The sequence below is a fragment of the Pseudorca crassidens genome, chromosome 11, assembly GCF_039906515.1.
Source record: "Pseudorca crassidens isolate mPseCra1 chromosome 11, mPseCra1.hap1, whole genome shotgun sequence".
Taxonomy (NCBI): domain Eukaryota; kingdom Metazoa; phylum Chordata; class Mammalia; order Artiodactyla; family Delphinidae; genus Pseudorca; species Pseudorca crassidens.
Window position 1 is genome coordinate 102,070,405 of NC_090306.1, and position 24,222 is coordinate 102,094,626.

General features: G+C 54.1%; 1 protein-coding gene across 3 annotated transcripts in view; it reads left to right on the plus strand.

The window, feature by feature from the left end:
* FBLN1 (fibulin 1) overlaps positions 1-24,222 on the plus strand; it is an 81,439-nt gene that overhangs the window by 15,671 nt on the left and 41,546 nt on the right. For all 3 annotated transcript variants that reach the window (XM_067698372.1, XM_067698373.1, XM_067698371.1), the window contains exons 2-10: positions 1,573-1,675; positions 8,352-8,487; positions 10,610-10,781; positions 15,443-15,502; positions 17,069-17,170; positions 17,797-17,934; positions 19,044-19,181; positions 22,645-22,788; positions 23,599-23,727. In XM_067698372.1, the coding sequence (XP_067554473.1) occupies positions 1,573-1,675; positions 8,352-8,487; positions 10,610-10,781; positions 15,443-15,502; positions 17,069-17,170; positions 17,797-17,934; positions 19,044-19,181; positions 22,645-22,788; positions 23,599-23,727 (1,122 nt within the window). The remainder of the gene's footprint in view (positions 1-1,572; positions 1,676-8,351; positions 8,488-10,609; positions 10,782-15,442; positions 15,503-17,068; positions 17,171-17,796; positions 17,935-19,043; positions 19,182-22,644; positions 22,789-23,598; positions 23,728-24,222) is intronic.

Here is a 24,222-nt window from a genome sequence, read left to right on the forward strand (position 1 = left end):
GTTTCTGGACACATTGGCCTCGTGCTGAGCCCTGGAGTGACCCTCTCTTTTGGGGCCACCCCGAGGGCCGGGCCTTGGAAGAATAATGAGCTCAAACAGAACACCCAAGGCCCTTGGTGCCAGGAAACGCTGCCAAGTCCGACGGGATTTACCCCGTGGGGCGCGGGAAGCTCAGCCGTGAGGAACCGTGGCGTTTTTTTTTTTTTTTTTTTTTTTTTGCGGTACGCGGGCCTCTCACTGTTGTGGCCTCTCCCGTTGCAGAGCACGGGCTCCGGACGCGCAGGCTCAGCGGCCATGGCTCACGGGCCCAGCCGCTCCGCGGCATGTGGGATCTTCCCGGACCGGGGCACGAACCCGTGTCCCCTGCATCGGCAGGCGGACTCCCAACCACTGCGCCACCAGGGAAGCCCCCCGTGGCGTTTCTTAGAGCCCAATTTTGAAATGTCCTGCTGAGAGGTGACCTTCCGCCTGGGAGCAGAGGCTGTTGCCACTAACAACAGCCCCCTCCCGGCTGCGGGTGGAACTGACGCTGGGGGCGCCTCCGTATCCGGTTGCTCCTCCCTTGGGGAACGGTGGGGTCCCCTCCTTCCTGTGAGCCGAGGGGCCCAGCGGGGCAGCAGCCTGGGTGGGGCTGAGTGCCGGGCTGGGCGCTGGAGGGCGTGGGTGCCCCAGCGGCCGGACCCACCTGAGCCTTCCATCTTTCCTTTTCGTGAGCGAAGAGGCAACCTTGTGACAAAGCAAGGGCAGAGACCATCACCGGCCTCAGTTTCCCGACCCGCACAGTGAGGACTGATGCTCTCCTAGAAAATGGCTCCGACGATGAAGTGAGAACACAGACTGGGTCCCGGAAACTCTGGCTCTCTGCTTCTCCGCAGAGCTGGCTGGTTGCATTCGAGGCCCCGCATCACGGTTCCCTCCTCTGTCCTCTGTTCATGCTGTACCTCTTCCTTGGTGTTCGCTCCCCACTCTCGAGAGATGCCTTCCTTGGTTGTCCCAGTTTGGGGGACACCTGTAGGCCTCCCCAGTTCTGCACTGTTCATTTTTAGTGATAGAAACCATCTGTGACCCCATAGGAGCGGGGTCGGCAGCATCCTGGATACCCACCCGCTGGGCTGGACGGCAGCTCGGCCGTGCCTTGGTCAGTAACACCGGTCTTTCTTTCTTCTGGACTGCAAAGGCAGGGACCCCGTCTGGGCAGGTCCCCATCCCCGTTTCCGGCATCTGGCTGGAGCAGGGATTCTGGTGCTGAGCTGCAGCCCCGTCAGAATTGGATTTGGAAGGTAGTAGTTAAGGTTTCAGGCCTTTCTAGGAGGAGAGGAGTGTGTGCTCCCAGCCTGCGACTCAGCGTTTTCAGTACACGTTTGTCGAGTGACTGAAGGACCGGATGTGCCGCGGCCTTTCGGCCCCGTCCTGATGCTGTAGAGGAGACCTAAGGAAGGGGTGTCCAGATGGTGCGGCCGGGAGGGGGCGCTCTCGGCCACCTGAGGGGGCCACCCGTCTAAGGGGACCTTGGGCAGGGTCCGAGGTGAGTCACCTGTCGCCAGTCACCCCGTTCTCTTCCCTGCACGGCAGGCGCAGACGTCCCCATGGAGGCTTGCTGTGCAGACGGACATCGAATGGCCACTCAGCACAGGGACTGCTCACTGCCCTACGTCTCGGAATCTAAGGAATGCAGGTATGTTTGCCAGTGCCGCTGTGCTACCAGAATAGTGTTCTTCTAGACAACAGCAGGGGAGGAAGGGGCAGTGGGTGCCAGGCCCCCGGGAGAGGCTGGGCCCCCAGGGCCAGGGTGCGGGAGGTGTGGGGGGCTGGTGACCCCCGCGTCCCTCCTCTGTGCTCCCACGGGCCTTGTACGGGACTCCGCTTACCTGTCCTGTGCCACCCTGGCATTGCCGGGGCATCCCGTCATTTCACCAGGCTGCAAGCAAGGGGATGTGGGTCTGTAGCCCTCGCTGCCGCACCTGGGCCGTGTGGCCAAGTCACCCAGCAAGGGGGTGGTTGTTGGGGGCGGCGGATGACTGCATCGTGTGACTGCAAATGCTTTGCAGATAAAAGCATGGGCCACCTTCAGACCCCGAAAACGCAGACAAGCGAGTCCCAGAGCAAAAGTTCTGCCAGACCGTTGTCTACTTTATACAGTAGCCAGCCTCTGGATCAACTAGTTTTGTTCCTCTCTTCCTCAATTGACTCAAGCTCCCTCAAAGTTTTGGGAGAATGTAAGCTTAGAATAAATGATAAAGGAATGTAATGTTGATCATCACCGTAAAAATAATAGCGAGCCTTTATGAAGCACCGACTTTGTGCTGGGCGTTTGCTGCCCTTCGTCTCATTTCACCCTGTTCCTGATCCCATTTTACAGATGAGGAAACTGAGCTTTCCCCAGTACGCACAGCTGGTAGTTGATGGCCTTAGGACTTGAACCCAGATCTGCTTGCCTGGGGAGCAGAGGTTGAGGGGGAGGCGAGGGTATGAACGCATTCCATCACTTGACATCCGTTCATTTTCTCTGCCTCTAATCCGAGTCTAAGCTGCTTGGATGCTTGGAGCTGTGGGATGCTAGGTGGAGAGCTGCCATGGAAGGAATGTGCAGGGGGGGCTTGTCTGCCTCACTCTGGAGTTTTGCATTTGTGTTGGCATCGAGCAGAGACTGCTGCCTGCCAGCAGTGACGGAGGATGTAAATCTCGATTTAGGAAATTCTTGAAAAGTCGAAAGCATTATAGACCAAACAAAGGAAGGGAAGACGGGGCACTCGGATTGTTTGAATTGACTGGGAGACCACGCCGTTAGGATTTATGGCGCGTCTGATGAGTGAGAGCGAGAATCTTGGCTCCCGAGCGTGGCTTCGAGCTGGAAACGTCAGAGGGTGGCTGGCAGTTGCGGAGCGAAGCTGGGTGGTGAGCGCCAAGCGTTCTGTTTGCAGACTGGGCTCTGAGAGGCAGCCGGGCCCTGGGGACCCTCCTGGGCCGGCTTTCAGGCTGTGTGACTTGAGCCAACTTGGAACCTCAGTTTCCCCAAATGTAAAAGGAGGACAGCGATAGCTTCCTTTCAGGGTTGTGATAATGACCAAGGCTAGGGAAGCAACCGGGACCACCAGGCCAGGCTGTGGGGCTGTATGTGTCTGTTCGAGCCGCCAGCACATATCCCTCTGCCCGGACGGCTTAAACCACAGACATTTACTGTCTCACAGCCTGGCCGACAGAAGTCTGAGATCAAGGTCTCAACAGGGCTGGTTCCTCCTGGGGCGTCTCTCCTGGCCTGGGGATGCCACCTTCTCCCTATGTCCTCACGTGGTCTCCCCTCTCTGTGTGTCTGTGTCCTAATCTCTTATCCTATAAGGATGCCAGGCAGATTGCACTAGGGCCACCCTAACCTTAATTACCTCTTTAATGACCATTTAATCTCCAAATAAGTCACATTCGGAAGTCCTGGGGTTAGAACTTCAACATAGAATTGTGGGAGGCAGGGATACAATTCAACCCAAAACGGGGAGCCCTGTTTGTAAATCAGAGGTTTACAAAGTGAGGCATCAGCCAGCTGACCCCTCAACAGACAGAAGGAGGAACTGAGGTCAGCGACTCAGTGGCCTCTGGGCCCCACCTGTGAATTTGGATTTTAGTCACAACTGAATTTGTTACTGACTTCTACTCACCAGTGTCTTGACTGGGCTTTGGAGGTATCTTGAACCCCCAGTGGGCTCCAGGCTCTAGAGAAACTACCTTCTTGGCTATGCAGCAGGCATTCGTGTTATGATCTACTTTTTTTTTTTTTTTTTGACAGTTATGTTTTATTTGGTGGACTTTCTGAGGACTTCAAGCCTGGGACACAGTCTCTCAGATAATGCTGAGAAAACTGTTCCAAAGAGGCAAGGGGGGAGCCAGGATATGTAGGAGTTTTTGCAACAAAAGACCAGGTAGTCGGAACATCGAGATTACGGTCCATGATCTACATTTTGGGCAGGGTTGTAAACTTCAGACGCGCAGTCAGAGATTTCCTGAAACGTGAGTCATATCACCTGAATGGCCGAGAGGGAAGGTCTTCTCTCTTGGGGGCAGATATGGGTGCAAGTCCAGGTTCCCCCTGACCCCCGACATGTTTCCAGTGGGGCCCACTCACTTCATCACGTGGGACCCAAGGGAACTCTGGCTGGGTAGTGCGAGTTTCCATATGACAGGGTCCTCAAGACGTGTTATTCAACTCCCAGGACGCTGACTGCCAGCGATCGGCCTTTTGTTGCCCCGAGGCCCAGGGAGGCCGGTGGACTTGTCCCTGAACTCACGACCAGGGGCTGCGTCTGTGTCCAAGGCCTCTTAGTGAGTTAGCTGCTGGGCTGCTGGGCTCTGACCGCACCCCGGTCCTGTTTCCCTAGGTGCTGCCTGCCCTGCACCCTTTCCTCTTTGTCAGTTAATGTCGGGGTCTGAACCCCATACCATCTGCAGAGGTCAGAGGCCAAGCTTGTGGTCTTGGGCTCAAAGTAAGATGCAGCTCATCTAAGAACACAACTGGGTTTTAATTCCAGGGGCAGCACTGGGTGCCACCGTAGGGGATGCTCCGGAGAACAAGAACCGCCCCCCGCCCCGCCCCAGCCCTCCATGCTTTCCTCGCCCGGTGGATGGGGACGGCACACGACAGATGACTCTGAGCCCCAAGTCAGAGCCACGGTGCTAGGATGAGCGGGGCCGTGTGCAGGGGGGAGTGACAAGCAGCGCAGCGATGCTGATAGCAGGGATTTTCTAACAAGTTCAGGGCTATCGTTTTTAATGAAGGCAGAGAAGGGAGAGAGCAGGTCAGAAACCCAATCTGTTTTGAGAGAGTCCTCTTACTAGTAATAGGTAAAAGATACAAGAAACAGGGCTTCCCTGGTGGCGCAGTGGTTGAGGGTCCGCCTGCCGATGCAGGGGACGTCGGGTTTGTGCCCCGGTCCGGGAGGATCCCACATGCCGCGGAGCGGCTGGGCCCGTGAGCCACGGCCGCTGGGCCTGCGCGTCCGGAGCCTGTGCTCCGCAACGGGAGAGGCCACACAGTGAGAGGCCCGCGTACCGCAAGAAAAAAAAAAAAAGATACAAGAAACAGAGACCAGCGACCACCTGGTAACTCAGTAGTTCTGGTATCATTTTTCTTCCTTTGAAGTGGAATTCTGCCGGGATCTCCGGTTTTAAGTTCTCATTCATTTGGCAAATCTTTATTGATCTCAGTGCTGTTCTAAGCTCAGCATGAGGAGAATGGGATCACACGGGTGGGCGAGCCCCAGCCCGAGCCTCCAGGGTAGAGTCGAGGAAGGAAGGCACTGAGAGTTCTGTGGGGCCCAAGAGGCCTGGGGTTGGTGCCACTGGCAGACGAGGGGATTGGCAAGGACCGCAGAGGGGCCAGCCCCTCTCTGCACACATGGACTCCAGCTGGGCACGTTCGGCCTCTGCCTGAGCCTCTAACACATGGCACGCTTGGGCCCGATCGTTTCCTCAACTCATGCATCGCCATGCCTTCCGGCCTCGACCAAGGGCCCATATGCCTTAGGACCCACATATAAATTTGCCTCGAACCTTGGGTTGGATTAAGCCCGCGAGTCTCTCGGAGGAATTTGGATACACACGGAGCCACAACCTAAGGCGGATCCTCAGATGATGTTTTTCCGTCTACCAGTCACTCTCTGAACCCCTTCGTTTATTTATTTCACAAATCGTATTGAGGGCATTCTGGACAAGATGGAGATGAATCAGTGAACAAAATGGGCAAAATCTCTTCTACGGAGGATACAGATGACGGCATGGGAAGGTCTGTCGTTTGTAAGAAGGCACAAGGTGTCATGGGAACGGAAAACCCAGGGACAGGAGGCAGGGTCTCCTGATCAGGGCAGGTTTACAATTTTAAATAGAGCTGTCGGGGGACGCCTCGCTGAGAACAGACGTCTGAGCCAGCACCTGAAGGAGGTGAGCCAGGCAGCCAGGTGAATGCTTGTCCAAGTTGAAAGGCAGCAAGGGGAGAGCAGCTCTCTGGACGCCCAGCCCCACCAGGGTAGAACATAGTAACTGCTACCCCAGAAGCCCCCTGGTGTGGGAGGCTGAGCTTCCCCACCAGGCCATCCCTCTCCCCGTCCCTGAAGCCTCTGTACAGGTCTGGCACACAGTAGGGCCACAGCCACATTTTTTTAAAAATTGCATTAAAATATACATAACACAAATTGTGCCATCGTAACCATGTTTAGGTGTATAGTTCAGTGTATTCACATCACTCTATCGCCATCACCACCATCCATCTCCAGAACTTTTTCATCTTCCTAGTGAAACTCGTACCCATGAAAGAAAACCTCCTGCTTACTCCCCCTCCCCCAGCCCACCCCTTCTATCTTCCGTCTTTATGAATTTGACTCCGCTGGGTCCCTCATATAAGGGGAATCACAGTATCCCTCCTTTTGTGTCTGGCTTATTTCACTTAGCTTACTGTCCTCAAGGTTTATCCATGTTGTAACATGTGTCAAGGTTTCCTTCCTTGTTGAGGCCGAACCCAAGTCCATCACAGGTACAGGCCACATTTAGCTCATCTATTCCTTGATGGACGCTTGGGTTGCTCCCGTCTTCTGGCGATTATGAATCACGCTGCTGGGAATGTGGGTGTGCAAATATCTGTCTGAGTCACTGCTTTCGATTCTTTTGGGTTTATGCGCAGAAGTAGGATGGCTGGATCCTATGGTCATTCAATTTTTTTTTTTTTTTTTTTTTTGCGGTACGCGGGCCTCTCACTGTTGTGGCCTCTCCCATTGCGGAGCACAGGCTCCGGACATGCAGGCTCAGCGGCCATGGCTCACGGGCCCAGCCGCTCTGTGGCACGTGGGATCCTCCCGGACCGGGGCACGAACCCGTGCCCCCTGCATCGGCAGGCGGACTCTCAACCACTGCGCCACCAGGGAAGCCCCCTATGGTCATTCTATTTAAAATGTTTGGAGTACCTGCCATCCTGCACCATTTTACCTTCCCACCCACAGTGCATCGGGGCTCCCATTTTTCCACACCACTTGTTTCCTGTTCAGTCAATAAATATCTTTGAGTGAATGGATCAATGAATGCATATCTGCTTGCTCTCCCTGATAATGCGGTGAAATGCCGCCATTTGCAAATCCACTGAGAGCACGAGTGGATGTGTGGTAGCAGAGTACAGGCATATCTCATTTTATTGCTTTGAAGGTTGCGTGTTTTTTTTTCTTTACAAATTGAAGGTTTGTGGCAACTCCGCGTTGTTAGATGATGGTTAGCATTTTTTAGCAAGGAAGGTTTTTTTAATTAAGGTATGTATTGCTTTTTTAGACATAATGCTATTGTACACTTACTGGACTACAGTACAGTGTGAAGATAATTTTTATATGCACGAAGAAACCAAAAAATTCATGTGACTAACTTTATTGTGGTTGCCTGGAACCAAACCTGCAGTATCTCGGAGGTCTCTCTGCAGACAAATCCATCCTGGAGCCCGAGGGCAGTTCTAGAAGTTCACGGGAAGCCGGGTGCAGAGCTCTGGCCCCATAGGGTGGAGGCTGGGGGCCGAGGCAGCCTGGCTGGCAGCACACGGAGCCCAGCGGGGCCCCTCCCTCTCCGGCCCAGTGCAGGTCTGACGGCTTCTCCTGCCCTTGGTGGCTCTGGCCAAAGCCAGGGTTATTTGGGGTCTGGTGGGAGCCACACCTGTGATCACACACCTCGCTTTCCGTCACCTGCCTGCCCTCACCACCTGGAGCTGTGTCTGAGGGACCAAGCCTGGGAGGTGACGGTCCTTCTGGCGACATAAGCTTTTGTGCACGTGTGTCCTCGGGTTTCCGAGGACCTTCCTCCCGGAGCCCTCAACGGGGCTGGGAGACGTGGCTGCCACGGCCCGGTGTCACCGTTGCCACCATCCCTCACTCCGTGGCCTTGGGCAGGCTACTCCACCTCCCTGGAGCTGTTTCCTCTGATTCCGGAAACTGGAGATGAGTGTTGGGAAGGATTCAACTTGATAAAGGATCAGAAGGTCTGGCCCAGAGTCAGCAATCAGCTGTTTTTGTTTTTTAAAATAGGTGGGAACTTTCTGTGGCTGGGGCTCAGAGGTCACAGAGGTGAACTGGAGCTCTGGCCACACAACTGGGGCTCTCGACTCCACTCCCAGATACCACCCTGCATCCAGTCTTCCTAATTAAACACTGTTGGGCACCTTCTGTATGAAGGCGTTGTGTGTGTGTCTGTGGATGAGTGGAGGGGATGGGGAAGGGGGGACACCCAAAGATGACAGAGCTCCCATCCCCGAGGGGCTACTGCTTCCAGGCCCTGAGTACCAGCTGGTGGGCCCCCCGCCCCACAGAGCCCTTGGGCCAGCCTGCCCCCTCTGCCCACAGGATGGTCCAGGAGCAGTGCTGTCATAGCCAGCTAGAGGAGCTGCACTGTGCCACGGGCATCAACCTGGCCAACGAGCAGGACGGCTGCACCGTGCCGCATGGTGACAACACCAGCCTCGAGGCCATGTTCGTGAAGGTGAGGACCTGGGCCCCTCCCAGCTCAGCAGCCACTGCGTCAGCAGGAGGCCTGGGGCGCTCCTCCCTGCACCCCCGACCTCGATGCCTTTCCTTATGAACAGCGCATTGTGCTCAACTCGGGGGGGAGGAGGGACACTCAAGTCTCGCCACCTCCTCCAGTTTATTCAGTAAACCCTGGACAACACCCCGGGCCCTGTCCGACACCGGGGAAACAGGGATGGAGTGACCCAGCCTTGCCCTGAAGACTGCCAGTCCCGGGGCTTCAAACAGGAATGTGGAGGTCAGAGCAGGGGTTATCTGGGCTCAAGGCCTTCTGAAGCCTCTTCTCAATTCAGATAGGCATTCCCCACCCCACTCTGGAGGCCCTCCAGCTTCTCTGCTCTCCCGAACTAGTCAGAGTTCAGGATGGGCCCCCGCCAACGCCTCTGATGACACGTGACCTCCATAACCGCCCTGGAAGAGAAAACTGAGGTTCAGAGAGGCCCACACTCCAAAGTGGCCTCTCAGCAGGGGTCCCTTCAGGACCAGCAAGGGAGGGATCTGGTGAGGCAGAGCTGGGAGTGTGGTCCATCTGGCCCAGAGGGAACCCTGCCCAAAGGTCAGCTATGAATGAAGGCCGTAATCCATCCTGGGACTCCAAGTCCGGGCCAGGTCACTCAGGACCCCTGTCACTGTGGAAGGCCTGCATCTTTGCACGGATGTGGAAAGGTTACCGAGAGCGTTCCCAGGTCTGAAGACTGCAAATAAACCAGGCTGTCCCTCTCTTGCCACCTACTGAGGGAGAAAAACAGCCCGACCAGAAGGCACTCAGGTTTGGAAAGTTAATTAACCTGGACATCTGGGTTTCTGTTGGAGGTGCCAGGTGACAAAGATGAATTCCCTGGAAGAAAGATGCCCCCGTTCCCAGTTAGGAAGGCCCTGCAGTAATTTCAAGGAGCAAGCATTGGAATGAAGTCTGGATCCCGAGACGGGGTGTGTGGGTTCCTTTCCGGGGATTCTCTTTCCATGCAGGTCGGAATGTGTAGGGAGATTCCACGTAGAGGAGCTGTGGGTCCAGAGCCCCTCTGCCCGCCCCTCAGCCTTTGTGGGCTTTCATGGGAGGAGGCTTCTGGTGTGAGAGAGCTGGCGGCGGGGGCGAGGGGGGTTGATCTGGTCAAGGGGGCCTAGGAGCCAGGACCTTATGTGTTCAGTGACTGCCTCCCAGGAAGGGTTGGGGCTCTGCAGACGCTGTCTGCCCCGCAGACACTTCCGCCAGTGTCCCCCGACTTGAGAGAAAGGCATGGAACTTTCTAAGGGGAGTGGAAACGGATGGCTTTGGCAGATGTGTGGTCTGTGTTTCCGGGAAGGGTGCCTCATGGCCTAAAAGGTGGGGGAGGTAACTGAGGCTCCCACTCTTTCCGGCAGCAGAGGCTGTAGAATGAGCGGATGGGAGACCCGTCAACCTCTACGAGACTCAAGCAAAGCCACCCCTCCTCTGTTCCTGCTGTGGACCTTCTGGAAAGCTCTTATGCTTTTCTTAGAATGATAAGGACTGAAATGGGGCTTTTCTTGTGCCCGGGTGAATGTTGTCCCTGGGATTCAGCTGTGACTTTTGGAAACGCTGGGGTCCAGGTGACAGGCAGCAACTCTGTTCCTCACTTGATGGCCAGGCTTGAGGTCCCCTTCCTGCTGCTTGAACCACCCTCACTCAGTGCGGGAAGAGACGAGGTGCATATCCATCCTTCCAGGCGTGGTAGAGAAATCTCAGACCACGCAGAAGTCATGGACCCTTAGGGAGCTCTTGTGTGAGCCCCAGAAGGCCCTCTCCTAACCCCCTCTTCCTGGAGGTGGAAGCTGGGCCGGCAGGGATGTTGGGGGGCAGTCAGGTATCATGGAGCGTGTGCTGGGATAAGGCCCTTTAAGGTTCCTTTCAAGATCAGGACCTGCGAGATTTGGGGGCAGCAGGCTTCGGGCCTGGATTGCTTTGCTGTTTCCTGCCAACATGTAGAAGATGCAGCCCAGGTCAGGCACATGTCATCACCGTCCAGGGAGCATTAACACGGCGGGGCTGAGAGGTCCGTGGGCATCCACTGTGTCCTGTGTCTGGCTTCCCCAACGGGAGTCTCCTCCTGTGTTTGCAGAGGTGCTGCCATTGCTGCCTGCTGGGAAGGGCGGCCCAGGCCCAGGGTCAGAGCTGCGAGTACAGCCTCATGGTCGGCTACCAGTGTGGGCTGGTCTTCCGGGCATGCTGTGTCAAGGGCCAGGAGACAGCAGAGTTTGCCCCGGGGGACGTTGGGGACCTTCAAGAAGCAGGTAATTACCCCCTTTCTTCCCTCTTGGGCAGTGCAATTAGTTAAGGTCATCCAGAGAAACAGAACCAATAGGACTTGGAGACAGAGAGACATTTTAAGAAATTGGTTCACACAGTTGTGAGGGCTGCCAGGTCTGAAATCTGCAGGGTGGGCCCACTGGCCAGGGACCCAGGGGAGAGCTGATGTTGCAGCTCGAGTCCAAAGGCCGTCTGCTAGCAGGGTTCCTTCTTACTTGGGAGAGGTCACTCTTTCTCTTAAGGCCTTCACCTGATTGGACGAGGCCCACCCACATGATGGAGGACAATCTGCTTTACTCAAAGTCTGCTGATTTCAATGTCAAACTCATCTAAAAAATACCATCACAGCCATATCCAGACTAGCGCTGGACCAAATATCTGGGCACCGTGGCCCAACCAAGGTGACACATAAAATTGACCATCACAGGCAGTGTGGGCATGTACATTTACCATCGTCTTAACTCAGAAGAGACGGGTTCTAGTTGTCAGAGCAGTGTCACGTTTGTCACTGTCCTGGAGTGAAACTGAGGACTTGGGATCTGGGATCTGACAAATCTGTGTTCATGTCCCTGTCCTGGCATGTATTTGGGGGGCAAACTGGTGTATCCAGGCCTCAGTTCCCTCATCTGTGAAAAGGGGATAATTAGAGTCCTACGTCCTCAGGTTGCTGGGATTAAATGGGAGAAGGGGTATAAAGGGTTTGCCATCACATTTCGTCCCATCCCTCCAACCGCCTTGGGCAGCGTGGGTGGCCGGCCGTGCTTTTGTTTCACAGAGGAGGACCTGGCACTCAGGATCACGTGGCCAGGGGACTTCCCTGGTGGTCCAGTGGTTAAGACTTCGCCTTCCAATGCAAGGAGTGCAGGTTCGATCCCTGGTCGGGGAGCTAAGATCCCACATGCCTTGGGGCCAAAAAACCAAAACATAAAACAGAAGCAATAGTGTAACAAATTCAATGGAGACTTTAAAAATAGCCCACCTCAAAAAAACCCAAAAATCTTTAAAAAAAAATCACAATTATTAAAAAAAAAAAAGGATCACGTGGCTGACATACAGAGGAGGGGGAGCGCTGGCCTTCCGATGCCTGGCCAGTGCCACCTCTCCATCTGGAGCTGAGGCAGGGGGCACCAGTCGTTAATAGCAGGGGCAACACTCATTAATAGCAGGCTGTGAGCATTCAAACACTAGATATTTATTCAGCAAAGGGGCAGATGACCCCAAGAGCAGCTTCAAGAGGGCTCCCAGCTGTGTGTCCACCAGTTCAGTCTCCACCCTCCATTTGTCGGAAGCCACATAAATCCTGAAACCTTGGGGCTTCATGATTCAGTTACATGGTTCAGGAAACTTCTTGGTTGTCTAATCATCTCTTCCACTTATGCAATGGTTTCCTGTGCCATAATGGAAAGAGCCCTGGAAAATTTCAAGCATCTGCTCTGCCCCAAGCTTGCTGCGTGACTGGGACCTTTGCCTTCTCACTCTGAGCTCCGTCTGCCCTCTGTTAAAAATGGGAAAGGGGCAGGAAGGGGCTCGGAAGGGCGAGCTCACAGACCAGTGAGTCAGGCCATCCATTCATGTGGCTTTGGGGTCCTCGGTCCAACGACCAGGCTTTCATTCTTTGTTTTGATTTCTCAAGTCCAGGGCCCCATGGCCGCCGTGGGGCTGATTTCAGATATTTTAGTCATAAAGGGGGATTGGAACCACATTCTGGCTCCTTCCTTGACTTTTGAAATCATGGATGACATTTTCACTTTAAACAAACTCAAATTCTTCATACTGATGGAGGATTTCTCCTGTGTCTCTAGGGAGGACTTTTGTTGATTTATGTCTTGTTTCATTAATGATCTCTGAGCTTTTCTGTTGCTCCAGATGTCTTATTTCTCCCTTGTCTTTTATCTGCTTCATTTCTTGCCTCAGACTTTCCTCAGTGTCTCTATGAGGACTTCCCTGTGTTTCCTCCTCACCCAGACACAGACCTGCTTTCCTGTCTTCCACTGACATTTATTGTGGGCCTACTGTGTGCTACCGTAGCGGGCCCGCAGACCAGTGCTGGCCTGCAACAAAACAAGTGCAGAAGTTGGGAGTAAGCTTTTAGAAACTTCTATAAGCATTTGATAGAGTAACATGTCTGTTTAAATATAAAATTGGGACTTACATGTCTGTTTTCTTATCTTAGTTTTTCTAATAATCTATATTATAAGTGATCAAAGTATTGGTCTAAGATGGGGGAAAGAACCCTGTTCCTTTGGGATGAACTGTGCTAGGGCGTATCTTGGTTATGTCCATTCTACAGATTGGGAGACTGAGGCTGTGGAAGCCTCAGTTCAAGATTCCTTTTCTGGCATTCTTTGCCAGGCTTGCTGGCTCCTGAAAAATGCTGTGGAAATCTTGATGACCTCATCACCTGAGTGATAAATAGTTTCTCATGAGTCCTCCTGGCCTTCTTACCATGAGTCCTTTGGAGGATGAGGTCTGGACACCCTGGCCTGTGCCTGGCACATGGCAGGGACTTGGGCTTTGCTGGGATGGAGTGCACCAAGTGAATGAAGAGTCCCCAAGTTAAACATTCTTTTTTTTCTCTCTTTTTTAAAAATTGAAGTATAGTTGATTTACAGTGTTGTGTTAATTTCTGCTGCACAGAAAAGTGATTCAGTTATACATACAGACACACACACACACACACACACACACATTCTTTTTCATATTCTTTTCCATTGTGGTTTATCCCAGGATATTGAATATAGCTCCCTGTGCTCTACAGTAGGACCTTGTTGTTTATTCATTCTCTATCTAATAGCTTACATCTGCTAACCCCAACCTCCCACTCCATCCCCCCCACCCCCCTCCCCCTTGGCAACCACAAGTCTGTTCTCTATGTCCGAGAGTCTGTGTCTGTTTCATAGATAGGTTCATTTGCGTCATATTTTAGATTCCCCATGTAAGTGATATCATATGGCATTTGTCTTTCTCTTTCTGACCTGCTTCACTTAGTATGATCATCTCTAGTTGCACCGACATTAAACCTTCTGAGCAGAGGTGCTCCCGGCCTCCTAACCGAGAGACGACTCACACCCTGAGTGTCTCTGGCTTAGTTCCTCCCTAGCTGAAAAATTCTTCGGATTATTCAGGAGCCCTTACCATATCTTAATAACCCCTAAAAAATAACACCTTATGCGTAGTTCGTGTCTATAAATTATGTTGCGCTGAAACTTACAGCAGAATTATTAATATGTGTCTTTCTCCTGATGTCTGCTTTTCCAGTGTGTGTGTATCATGTGCTCACTGTAGGCATTTTAGAAGACACGGGAAGGTAGAAGGAAGAGGAAGTCAACATGGAGATAAATATGGTTTCCATTAGGTCACGTTTCCTTCCAGTCTTTTTTCTGCCTCTCTTGGCTTCTCTTGTGTAGGTGTGGCTGTGCTGGGGATACCTTTGCTTTATGCTTTCCCCCCCCAGCGTTGTAATGTAATGGCTGTTGGATTGTGATTGAATTGTGGTCACTGTCATTCCATCTTGCGGAAGGTCCTCATCCGCAGAGCACTTGGGTTTTCAAGTATTCTAGGAATTCTGGGGTCTACCCACCCAGGTTAGAAGGACTAATCCGTTTCTTCTGTACCAGAATTGCCAAGGGAATACAACCCTTTAAAATGAGGGCCCAGGTCTCCCGCTGGGTCCCTCTCTATCCTGTTGTAATTACTGAGAGGAGGGGCCTTGTCTGTGCCGAGGGCTTGACCCTCAGAGCAGATACTCAGATACCTTTGTTGAATGAACTGAGTGAGTGACTGTTGATGTCCGGCACTACATTGAGCTTTGCAGGCAAAGTGTATAAAATAAGTGAATTCATTTCCTGCTGTAATAAAGCACCACAGACTGGGGAGCTTAAACCACAGACATGTGTTGTCTCACAGTCTGGAGGCCAGAAGTCCAAGACCGAGGTGTCGGCAGGGCCGGCTGCTTCTGAGGCCTCTGGGAGCATCTGCTCCAGGCTTCTCTCCCAGCTGCTGGGAGCATGAGGTATGCCTTGGCTTGTAGATGGCTGTCTTCTCCCTGTTTCTTCACACCTCTTTTCCTCTGCGTGTCTGTCACTGAGTCCCAATTTCCCCTTTTTGTAAGGACACTCAGCATTGGATTAGGGCCCACGCTAATGACCTCATCTTAACTTAATTGTCTGCAATGACCCTTCTCCAAACTAAGGTCACATTTCCAGGTACTGGGGATGAGGACTGCAACATCTTCTGGGGTTTGGGGGGGGTGGGACACAATTCAACCTGTAGCCATAAGCTTTTACCAGGTGCATTGTTTTCGGTTTGGAAGACGTGACTTAGTTTATAGTAGGGCCGTGACTGCATTTGCAGAAATATTTGAGTAATGTGGACAATGTAACCACGCTCAGCATTAAGTTGATGACTACAGACAGACCCTTGTGCCAGTGCTGTTTCTGCTATAAGAGATCTTTTAGAGTTTTAGCTACATTTATAAGTGTGACTCTGTTTTTAAAAAGGATAAAATGAACACTGAGCTTTTTATAAGATGTACCAACAGGCGTTACTGCGTGATATTTACAAGAAGAGAAGATGCTCGGCGTTGCCTCTGTGTTAACGTGGGCACTGTGTGTGGACAAACCTGTGTTTGCCTCTTCCCCCTCAGCTAAGGTCTCTGAGATCGAGGAGGGACAAGAGGACCCCTACCTGAATGACCGCTGCCGAGGTGAGACTGCCCCCCCCACCCCAGGACTAGCTGGTGGTTAATGAAGCCCGAGGGGAAGTCAGTGCTAATCTCGCTGGGAGCTTGACCGCAGCCCTTTGGCTGGGAGTCAGCTGTAAGGCCCTGTTGTCTGCACTCCCAGGCTCCTTCCCTTCCTCTCCTCCTACCTGGGGCCTGATGGGCGAGGGAGGGAGAGGGTGGGCTTGTAGAGAAGGGGCCGCTTGAGGAGCTGGTGTGCAGAGCTCTCCCACCACAGCCCACAGACTCTGTGAACGGTGACCCCCAAGGCTGGGAGCCCCTTAGGGGACGGGGGTGAGTGATACTTCATTTTGCGGCTGGAGCTCCAGCTGTACCATCTGTGATAGTCATTTGTCTCCTAAGAGAGGCGTTTGCAGATTTAGTCAGTAGGGCCTTGGGACTTCCCTGGTGGCACAGTGGTTAAGACTCCGTTCGTGCTCCCAGTGAGTCAGGGGGCCCGGGTTCAATCCCTGGTCAGGGAACTAGATCCCACACGCATGCCGCAACTAAGAGTTCTCATGCCGCAACTAAGGAGCCCGCCTGCCACAACTAAGACCTGGCACAACCAAATAAATAAATATATATATACATATATATATATATATTTTAAAAGACTTTAAAAATGGTCCACATCAAAAAATAAAGTCACTAGAGCCTTGCACCTTTGTTTTCCATATGCTAAGACTTTATTTCTCTTTCTGGAACATTCCCGCATGTCTGGACTGGCAAGTCCGCTCCCCGCGCACATTCAGTGGCTTGCCTTGTGGTTGGGCTTTCATTAGGGAGCCAGTTTAATCACAAAATGATGTGGTTGGTGTACAGTGACACTCGGCACAGAGGGCTGGGGGTTGGGGGTAGGCGGAAGGGAGGGCAGAGAACCCCAGAAAGGCTCGTAATCCTCTCTGGGGGGCGTGCGAGGCTCTCCCTGGGGGAGGGGATAGCTGGCTTGCAATGGCTGAGGATGGGTTAGCCAGGGAGATGACATTGGCAGGGGGTTTGTGGCAGTGGGAGCGGGGACTTGCAGACCCGCAGCAGCTGGGCACTGGTGGGTCATGGGGTGGGGTGCGGGGAGAAGGGAAGAGGCTGGAGAAGTGGGCGGGGCCCTGCAGGCCCCGGGCAGCAGCCAGAATTTTATTCCCTGGAATTTTTGCCCGGTAGAGGTTTTGTCCCCATGGGATTTGCTCTTTGGGCATCATGCTGGCCGCCCTGCAGGAAGCCTGGTTGGAGGGTGGTACCAAGCGATGCTCAGAGAGCCAGGGGAGCGGGCGGCCGGAGCTGAGGCAGTGGCGGTGGAAATGGGATATCGGGGCCCTGCACACCCGCCCCCGATCTGTCAGATCAGGGCTGGGACCTGAAGCCGCAGCCCCGGGGGGTTTCCCATGGGAAGGGAGGGCGCTGTGAAGGCTGCAGTGGGCTCCAACCTGGGGAGCCTGCCCTTCTGTGTCAGCCTACCCTGAGGGCGCTTTCTCTGACCCCCATCCAAACACCTGGAAAAAACCAGGAGGTCTCTGGGGTGCACCTGGCCTCCGCTCACGTTTGCTCTGACTCCAGGCGGCGGGCCCTGCAAACAGCAGTGCCGAGACACGGGGGAGGAGGTCGTCTGCTCCTGCTTTGTGGGCTACCAGCTGCTCCCGGACGGCGTCTCCTGTGAAGGTAAACGTCGTCCTGCCCCGGGAGCCTCTGCCTCTGCCTGACAGCCAAGCAGGGCCTGCTTTGCACAACTTGGGGCCCCATTCGTAGGTGAAGAGCGGTCCAGGACCGGCTTCCCAGCGTCTCCTGGAGTTTGCAGCGCCTGGCTTCCGGCCACGGCTGTCCTCCAGCAGGATGTAAACACCGTGCTGTGAAAAGGCGTTGGGTTCGGGGTGTGACCGGGCTCTGAATCCAGGATCTGCTGAGTGGCCCTGGGCATGTCCCTCAACCTCTCTTGGCCTCTCACCTGTGAGATGGGGGAGACGGAGGGAGGTGGTAGCCCCGAATAGGGGGTTCTCTGGGATCACATGAGTCCAGTTCAGGGCCTGGTGCTTGCTTAGCAGGTGCTCAGGAAGAGCAGTACGTCCGAAATAGCTCAGCAGGGCCGAGAAGCCGTTGCTTTTGCTTTTGCACTGATGGCGAGCGCCCAGGGCTCCATTCCGGTGCACGGCCTGAATACGCACGTGCCCGGGGAGCTTGGTGGATGCGGGGGGTCGATCCCATCGTGCCCTCTGGTACATTCCTTCTGATAAAGCGTGAGGATCGGTTGTTCTTGCTGGTTACTCCTGCGTCACCTGTGTCTCTCCTAGATATCAATGAATGTATCATGGGCGGCCAAAACTGCCGTCTTGGAGAATCCTGCATCAATACAGTGGGCTCTTTCCGCTGCCAGCGCGACAGCAGCTGTGGGACTGGCTATGAGCTCACAGAGGGCAATGACTGCAAAGGTAGGATAAGCTCCGAGTCTCAAAACCCCATCCCCCGGAAGTGCGTATGATGCGATGGGGAAGTGGCACTGGGCTCCCTGGGGTCTGGGCTCCGTGGTGCCGTGTCCCCCCTTTGGCTGCCTGGGGCACTGGCCAACCCTGTTATTAGTGAAGATTTACCTCCTTTACCGTAATGCTGAGTTAATGACAGTGGAGAGTTTGGATTTCTGAAAAGGCTTAGAACACGCTCATTTAAAAACAAGACCAGAGATGAATTTCAGGTGCTCACATGTGCTTTCCAGTCCCCCCACCCCCGAGCTGTTTTTTTGCACAACAGCTGCCTTCCATCTGATTCCAGGTTTCCTTGAAGTTCAAAGCATATTCCCTTCCGCTGCATAAAAAAACATGACATTTCTGGCTGCTGGCTTTCCCCCGCCAAACCATAGATGTTATTTAGCAGATAAGCCTTTGATGAGGATCTGTTAGAACATAGTTTTCTGCTGAGGGTTTCCAGCCCTTCAGAACGACAAGACCACTTGTGTAAAAACGTCGTTTGAATTATGAGGGCCTTTGGATGAGCTCAGTCCTCCCCACCCCTGCAGACTCCCTGGGCGGTGTGGACCTCGAGAACCCAGGGGCCCAGCCAGCTGAGTATACACTTTTGAACATTTGACGCCATGAACTTCAAGGGAAGGGCAGCCAACGTCCAGTCACGACAATCATCATTGTTAATATCTGGAATATTGCGAGGACTGCAGAGTGAATAAGTTTATAGGGACAGTGTTTATTGCCACTTAAGAGCATCGTCGCTTTATAATCTAAACTAAACATGCCCGAAATGAGAACCAAATCAAACCACATATTGCCAGGAAAATGCCTGGGTTATTTATCACATAACAGAAAATTTGCATCATAAGATCCTTGGGGGAAAAGTCAGTTTTGAATCTTTAGAAACACGAGCACCATTTGGCTAAGGCCCTTTTGGAATGTGACCTCTCTATTGGAACGTTTGGGGTTATAGTCTGAGTGATGAGCATTAAAAAAAAAAAAAATTCTTGTGATTTTAAAGTGTTGAAAGATGCTTGTGGCAGGACTCTTGCTAACAATTTCCTTTTTTTATGATGTACCAGATATTGACGAGTGTGAGAGTGGTATTCATAACTGCCTCCCCGATTTTATCTGTCAGAATACTCTGGGATCCTTCCGCTGCAGACCCAAGCTACAGTGCAAGAGCGGCTTTATACAAGATGCTCTAGGCAACTGTATTGGTAAGATGCTGCCGCCAGGGCTAACGGGTCCGCCAGGTGGGGGAACCGTCCAGTGATGGGGCACTGCGTAGTGTATAGAACGGAGGTCAGCAAGCTTTTTCTATAAAGGACTGGATAATAAGTTATTCATGGTGGGCTGTGTGGTCTCCGCTGCAACTACTTAGCTCTGCGGTTGGAGCTGGAAAGCAGCCATGGCGGTGTTGAACAAGTGGGTGGGTCTGTGTCCCAATAAAACTTTATTTACAAACACAGGCGGCAGCTGGGTTTGGCCCCACGGCTATAGTTTAGCAATCTCTGGTTTAGATGAAAGCGCTTGTGTTTTGAGGTCAGAGACATCTGGTGTTGAACCAAGTGACCTGAGGTCATTTACTTCCTCGGAGCCTCAACTTCCTCCTCTATAAAATGGGAATAATCATCATATCTGGCTTGTAGGCTTGAGGCAAGGATTAAACAAGGTGGTTGTGAAGTGCCCTGTGTATTAGAAAATGGTTTTAGAAGATACTCCGTGTTAGGAGTCAAGTTCATAGAGACAGAGAGTAGAATGGCGGTTGCCAGGGGCTGGGAGACAGGGGTGGGGAGTTATGGCTTAACAGGTGGAATTCTGCTTGGGATGAGGAATGAGGTCTGTGGCTGGACAGTGCTGCTGGTTGCAGAACACTGAATGTGCCTGATGCCACTCTCCTGTACACTTAAAAATGGTTAAAATGGCAAAATACTGCGTTGATATCGGAGGAAGATCAATGTGAAATGAAAGCAGATCCCATGGAATTTAGTAAAAAGAGGAGGTCTGGGTGAGACTGCTTCAGTTGCAGAGGCAGCGTGGGGCAGGGGCGAGCACGGGAGTAGCGGCCAGAGTGACCTGTTCTACAGACAGGAGGTGGTCCCCGCTTTCTCCTGCAGTCGCCCGAGACTAGCCATCTGGCCAGATCACTGTATGCTGTTGGCGTTTGAGTCCAGGTCTGCCGGGCTGCCCTTGCCCTCTGCTCAGCAGAAGCTTCCGGGTCCTCCCTTTGAGGTCAGAGAGTCGTCTCCCTTGTTCTGCGCTGCAGGCGCCACTAGTCAGAACTCACCCTTCCTGGAGCTGCCCCGTCGCCCCCCCTGGAAAGGCTGCTACGCCACGAGCAAGGGGCCGAGGATTTCTTCTGTCTCACCCTCTTGCAGATACATCCGTATTGATCTTTGATTTGAAATGGCAGTTTGGACTGAAAGTCCTTCCCCGCTTTTATTACCATCCCAGGATATCTAAAGGCAAATAGAACATCAACCCCTTAGGACAGGGGCCTCGTCTGAAGCCAACCCCAGTCTTTGTGCCTAACGCTCCCCTTTCAAGGGCAGGCGAGGCTTCTGAGCCGCGGGGGCCTCAGCTTGGCTGCATTGGCCCCTCGCCAGCCTCCTGCCAGCAGGGGGGCTGTCCTCGCTCCCAGAAGGAGGCCGGGTGAGCCGGAGGCTGACAGCTCTCCCAGGGCCAGGAGGGAGGAGGGGCCTGCCTAGACTTGCAGCGCACTTGCAGGGGGCTCCGCGGAGGATGGCATCTGCCGGGGATGGAAACCCTGACTCATGGCAAAATCAGCCCGATTTCCACAAAGAAGGGACCGTTGCAAGTCTCGACTTAGCCTCGGTTCCCACCCGCCCCCACCCCCGATTTGCAGGGGTGCAGCTCTACAGGGGGAGGCTCCAGAGCAGGAGCCCGGGGGCCCAGGACTGGCCGCAGCCCAGCACCCACCCCCGAACTTGGGTCTTCAGAGGTCCTAGAGGCGCCCCTCGTCTCAGCGCCCTGGGAGGGTGGGGCAGTCCCGCTTTTTGTGCGCCCACAATCAGGTTCACAGACTAGTTCACAGTCAAGTGCCACGACCAAGTTCAGGAGTCTTTCGTTTTAAAAATTATGTTTTTTATTTCAAAAGTTATGTCCCTCTTTATTTGCAAAAAAGAAAGCAAAAGCCGAGTGCAGAAAGGGAAAGCTTCCACCCTGCTTGGCAGCGGGAAAAGTTCTAAACACTGCATTCATTCTCGACACAGGGCCAAGCTTTTTCTGAGAAGGACTAGAGAGTAAATACCAACCTCGTCGACCGAAGGGTCTCCGTCACAGCCACGTGGAAGCAGCCGTGGGCACTACGTAAAGGAATGGGCCTGGCTGTGCTCCAGTAGAACTGAACTTACAAAAACAGGCAGGGGGTGGGATTTGGCCGGCGGGTTGTGGTTCGCCCACGCCAGGTTTAGGGGCCCTCGTCCTGGCTGGGAGGCGGGAGACCCTGATTCTAGACCTGAGTGGGTCCCAGCCTTGGGCTCGGGGAGTTTCCTGTTTATAAAATGCAGATAATCCCTTCCTGCCTAACTTGCAGGGCAGTACTGGAGGTGAAAGCTTTTGTAAACTGTAAAGTGCTGCACTGCAAGACCGGCAGCACAAAGGCTGACACCAGGATGGGGAGGGAGTCGGGCTGCCCATTTGTCCGAGGAGGGTGGGCCTTGGCTGCGAGGGGAGAAGTACAGCTGGTCCTCTACCATCACCCCCTTCTCTTGGCCCCCCTAGATGTTTATAGGTGATTCTTGAAACCTTAGGGCCTTCTGGGAGAATACTCCTGGTAGGAAGTTCAATCTGTGCAGTTTGGCACTGAATCTCAGTGCGATCAGTGAACACACGTGTAACCCAGTTCTCCTTCTTGGTTTACTGGTTCACACCCGCCGGGCATGTGTTCATCAAGGGGGAATGCACGCCCCATGGTCCCCCATCAGAGGCGTGTCCAGTCGGGGAGGGAGCCACCGTGCGGAGAGCTTAGAGCAGCCCTTCCCCGGGGGTGCGAGTGCACACAGGCCCCGTGGAGCCCGGAATGGGGGTGGGGATGTGGGAGAAGGTCGTGCCCAAGCTGTAAGAAAGGCACGTTCAGACCGGGGCGCTGGCTTCCCAGGGAGGAACTGTGAATAAAGGCACAGAGGCGGGATCTGAGTGGCCGCTGGAGGCTAGGGCTGGAGCCTGGGCTGCAGGAGAGATGGACCCGAGTGAGGCTGGGGAGTGGGGCGCGGGGGCCAGCCAGTCACTGGAGGAGCGCAGAGCACGAGTGCCGGCACCGAGGGGGCGGCCGCCTCTGCCCCTCAGCCACTGCTCAGCTCAGGGAAGACCCTCTTTAACCGTGTGGAGTATGTGAACACAGGACGGCACCTGAATTGCCAAGTTCACCGTGTGGGACTCACGGGCGGGCAGCTTCGGATTCTGTGCAGTGGAAGATGGAAGTGTTGCGGGTGTAGGGGCAGGAGGATGGACCGGGGAGGGGTCGTTACGGTGTGGTATGCTGCTGAAACCTGGGAGCCAGTTGGGAGGCTGCTGTGTGGTCCAGGGCGAGGGCATCGTCGTAACTGCATTCGTGGTTTTATGAAGAGGAGGGAAATGGGATTTCTTTGGAGATCCAGGGGTTGGGTTTGGGGAAGCCCTCCGGGTTTAACCCCGTTGTCTCTGTCTTTCCCCCTGTAGATATCAATGAGTGTTTGAGTATCAGTGCCCCATGCCCTGTGGGGCAGACATGCATCAACACGGAGGGCTCCTACACATGCCAGAAGAACGTGCCCAACTGTGGCCGTGGCTACCATCTCAATGAGGAGGGGACCCGCTGTGTTGGTTGGTATTAAAAAAAGAAAACCTATTTGAAATGGACTTTTGGTCTGCTCCCAGCACAGCCCTCCCTTCCCTGGAAGGAGAGAGCAGACCCCCAAAGGAAGCTGTTTGCACCTGTCCGTCCATCCCATTGCTGAGCTCCAAGCATAGGTCTTTACTGGCTATAGCCTGCGCCGTTGCAGTAGAATGCCAACCCACCCACTGCCGCCAGCTTTGCCCCTTCAGTCTGTCTGGTCCCTCCTGAGCTGAAAGCTCGCTCGCGCCTCCCTGCTCACAGCCGCCGTCGGTGACGGCCCCCCACTGGCGGCAGACAGAGGACAGAGGCCCTCTGCTTACAAGTCAGTCCTCCCGAGTCGGCCCCAAGCTCACAAACTTTATGACCCAGGTGCCCTTTCCTCCCTGTGTGGTGTTTGCTCGCACGTGCTTCCCTCTTCACCTACATTCCTTTGGGTTCGGGCAGGGGCATTGTGCGCCCAGCCTGCCCAGATCCCTGCCACACCGAGGAGTCTCCTCCCTGTAACGCCCAGGGCACTTCCTCAGCCTCTGCCCAGTCACTGGGCACTTCCTGCCTTAACTAGGGTCACTGCTGGCCCAGAGCAGCAGGAGGCCCCCGAGGGTAGAGGCTGCGTCTGCGTCAGCCATCTCGCCAGCGTGGACTTGGCACATCGTAGGTGCTCTATGAAATCGGGTTAAGAATTCAGTGATGCCGCTTTGTCCATTATGTTTTAGTTGGCCCCTTCCTTTCTGATCATCTTAGGGCAAAAAGCCCCCGGCACGCTAAAGGTTCTTCACCGTGTCTTTCTCTTTTGCAAGATGTGGATGAGTGCTTGCCGCCCTCTGAGCCCTGTGGGCCGGGGCATCACTGTGTGAACTCCCCTGGAAGTTTCCGCTGCGAGTGCAAGGCCGGCTACTACTTCGACGGCATCAGCAGAACGTGTGTGGGTACGTGGGTGTCCCTGCAGAGGGCCCGGCCAGATGATATCAAGGAGAACCCAGCCTGGGGCACCCTGGAATGACCGTGGTCTACTCCTCACCTCTGAAAATCCCAAGTGCAGGCAGTGCCAGAAAAGGGACCCCGATCGGGAGACCCCCGTTCTGGTTCCAGCTCTGCTGCTGCCAGCCATGTAGCTCCTGGGGAGGCCCTCCTGGGCGTGAGCCAGGGTCCTTACCTGTAGAACAGGTGCTCTGCTTGCCCCGGGACGTCTGAGTGTTTGAGGCTCCAGCCAGCTCTACAAATGCCCCAGAGTCTTAGTGATTTCCCAGAGGTTCCTGCCGACCTGCAGCGCTGCAGGGCCCAGAGCTGTGTGCTCGCCCAGGGCAGTGAGAACCCAAGATGGCATGGTGGCCCGAACACCAGGGGCTAGGACAGGTCCTGCTGGTGGACGCCAGCCATCCCCAAACCAGGGTGCTCAGGGGAGCCTGGCACCTGCCCCGCCC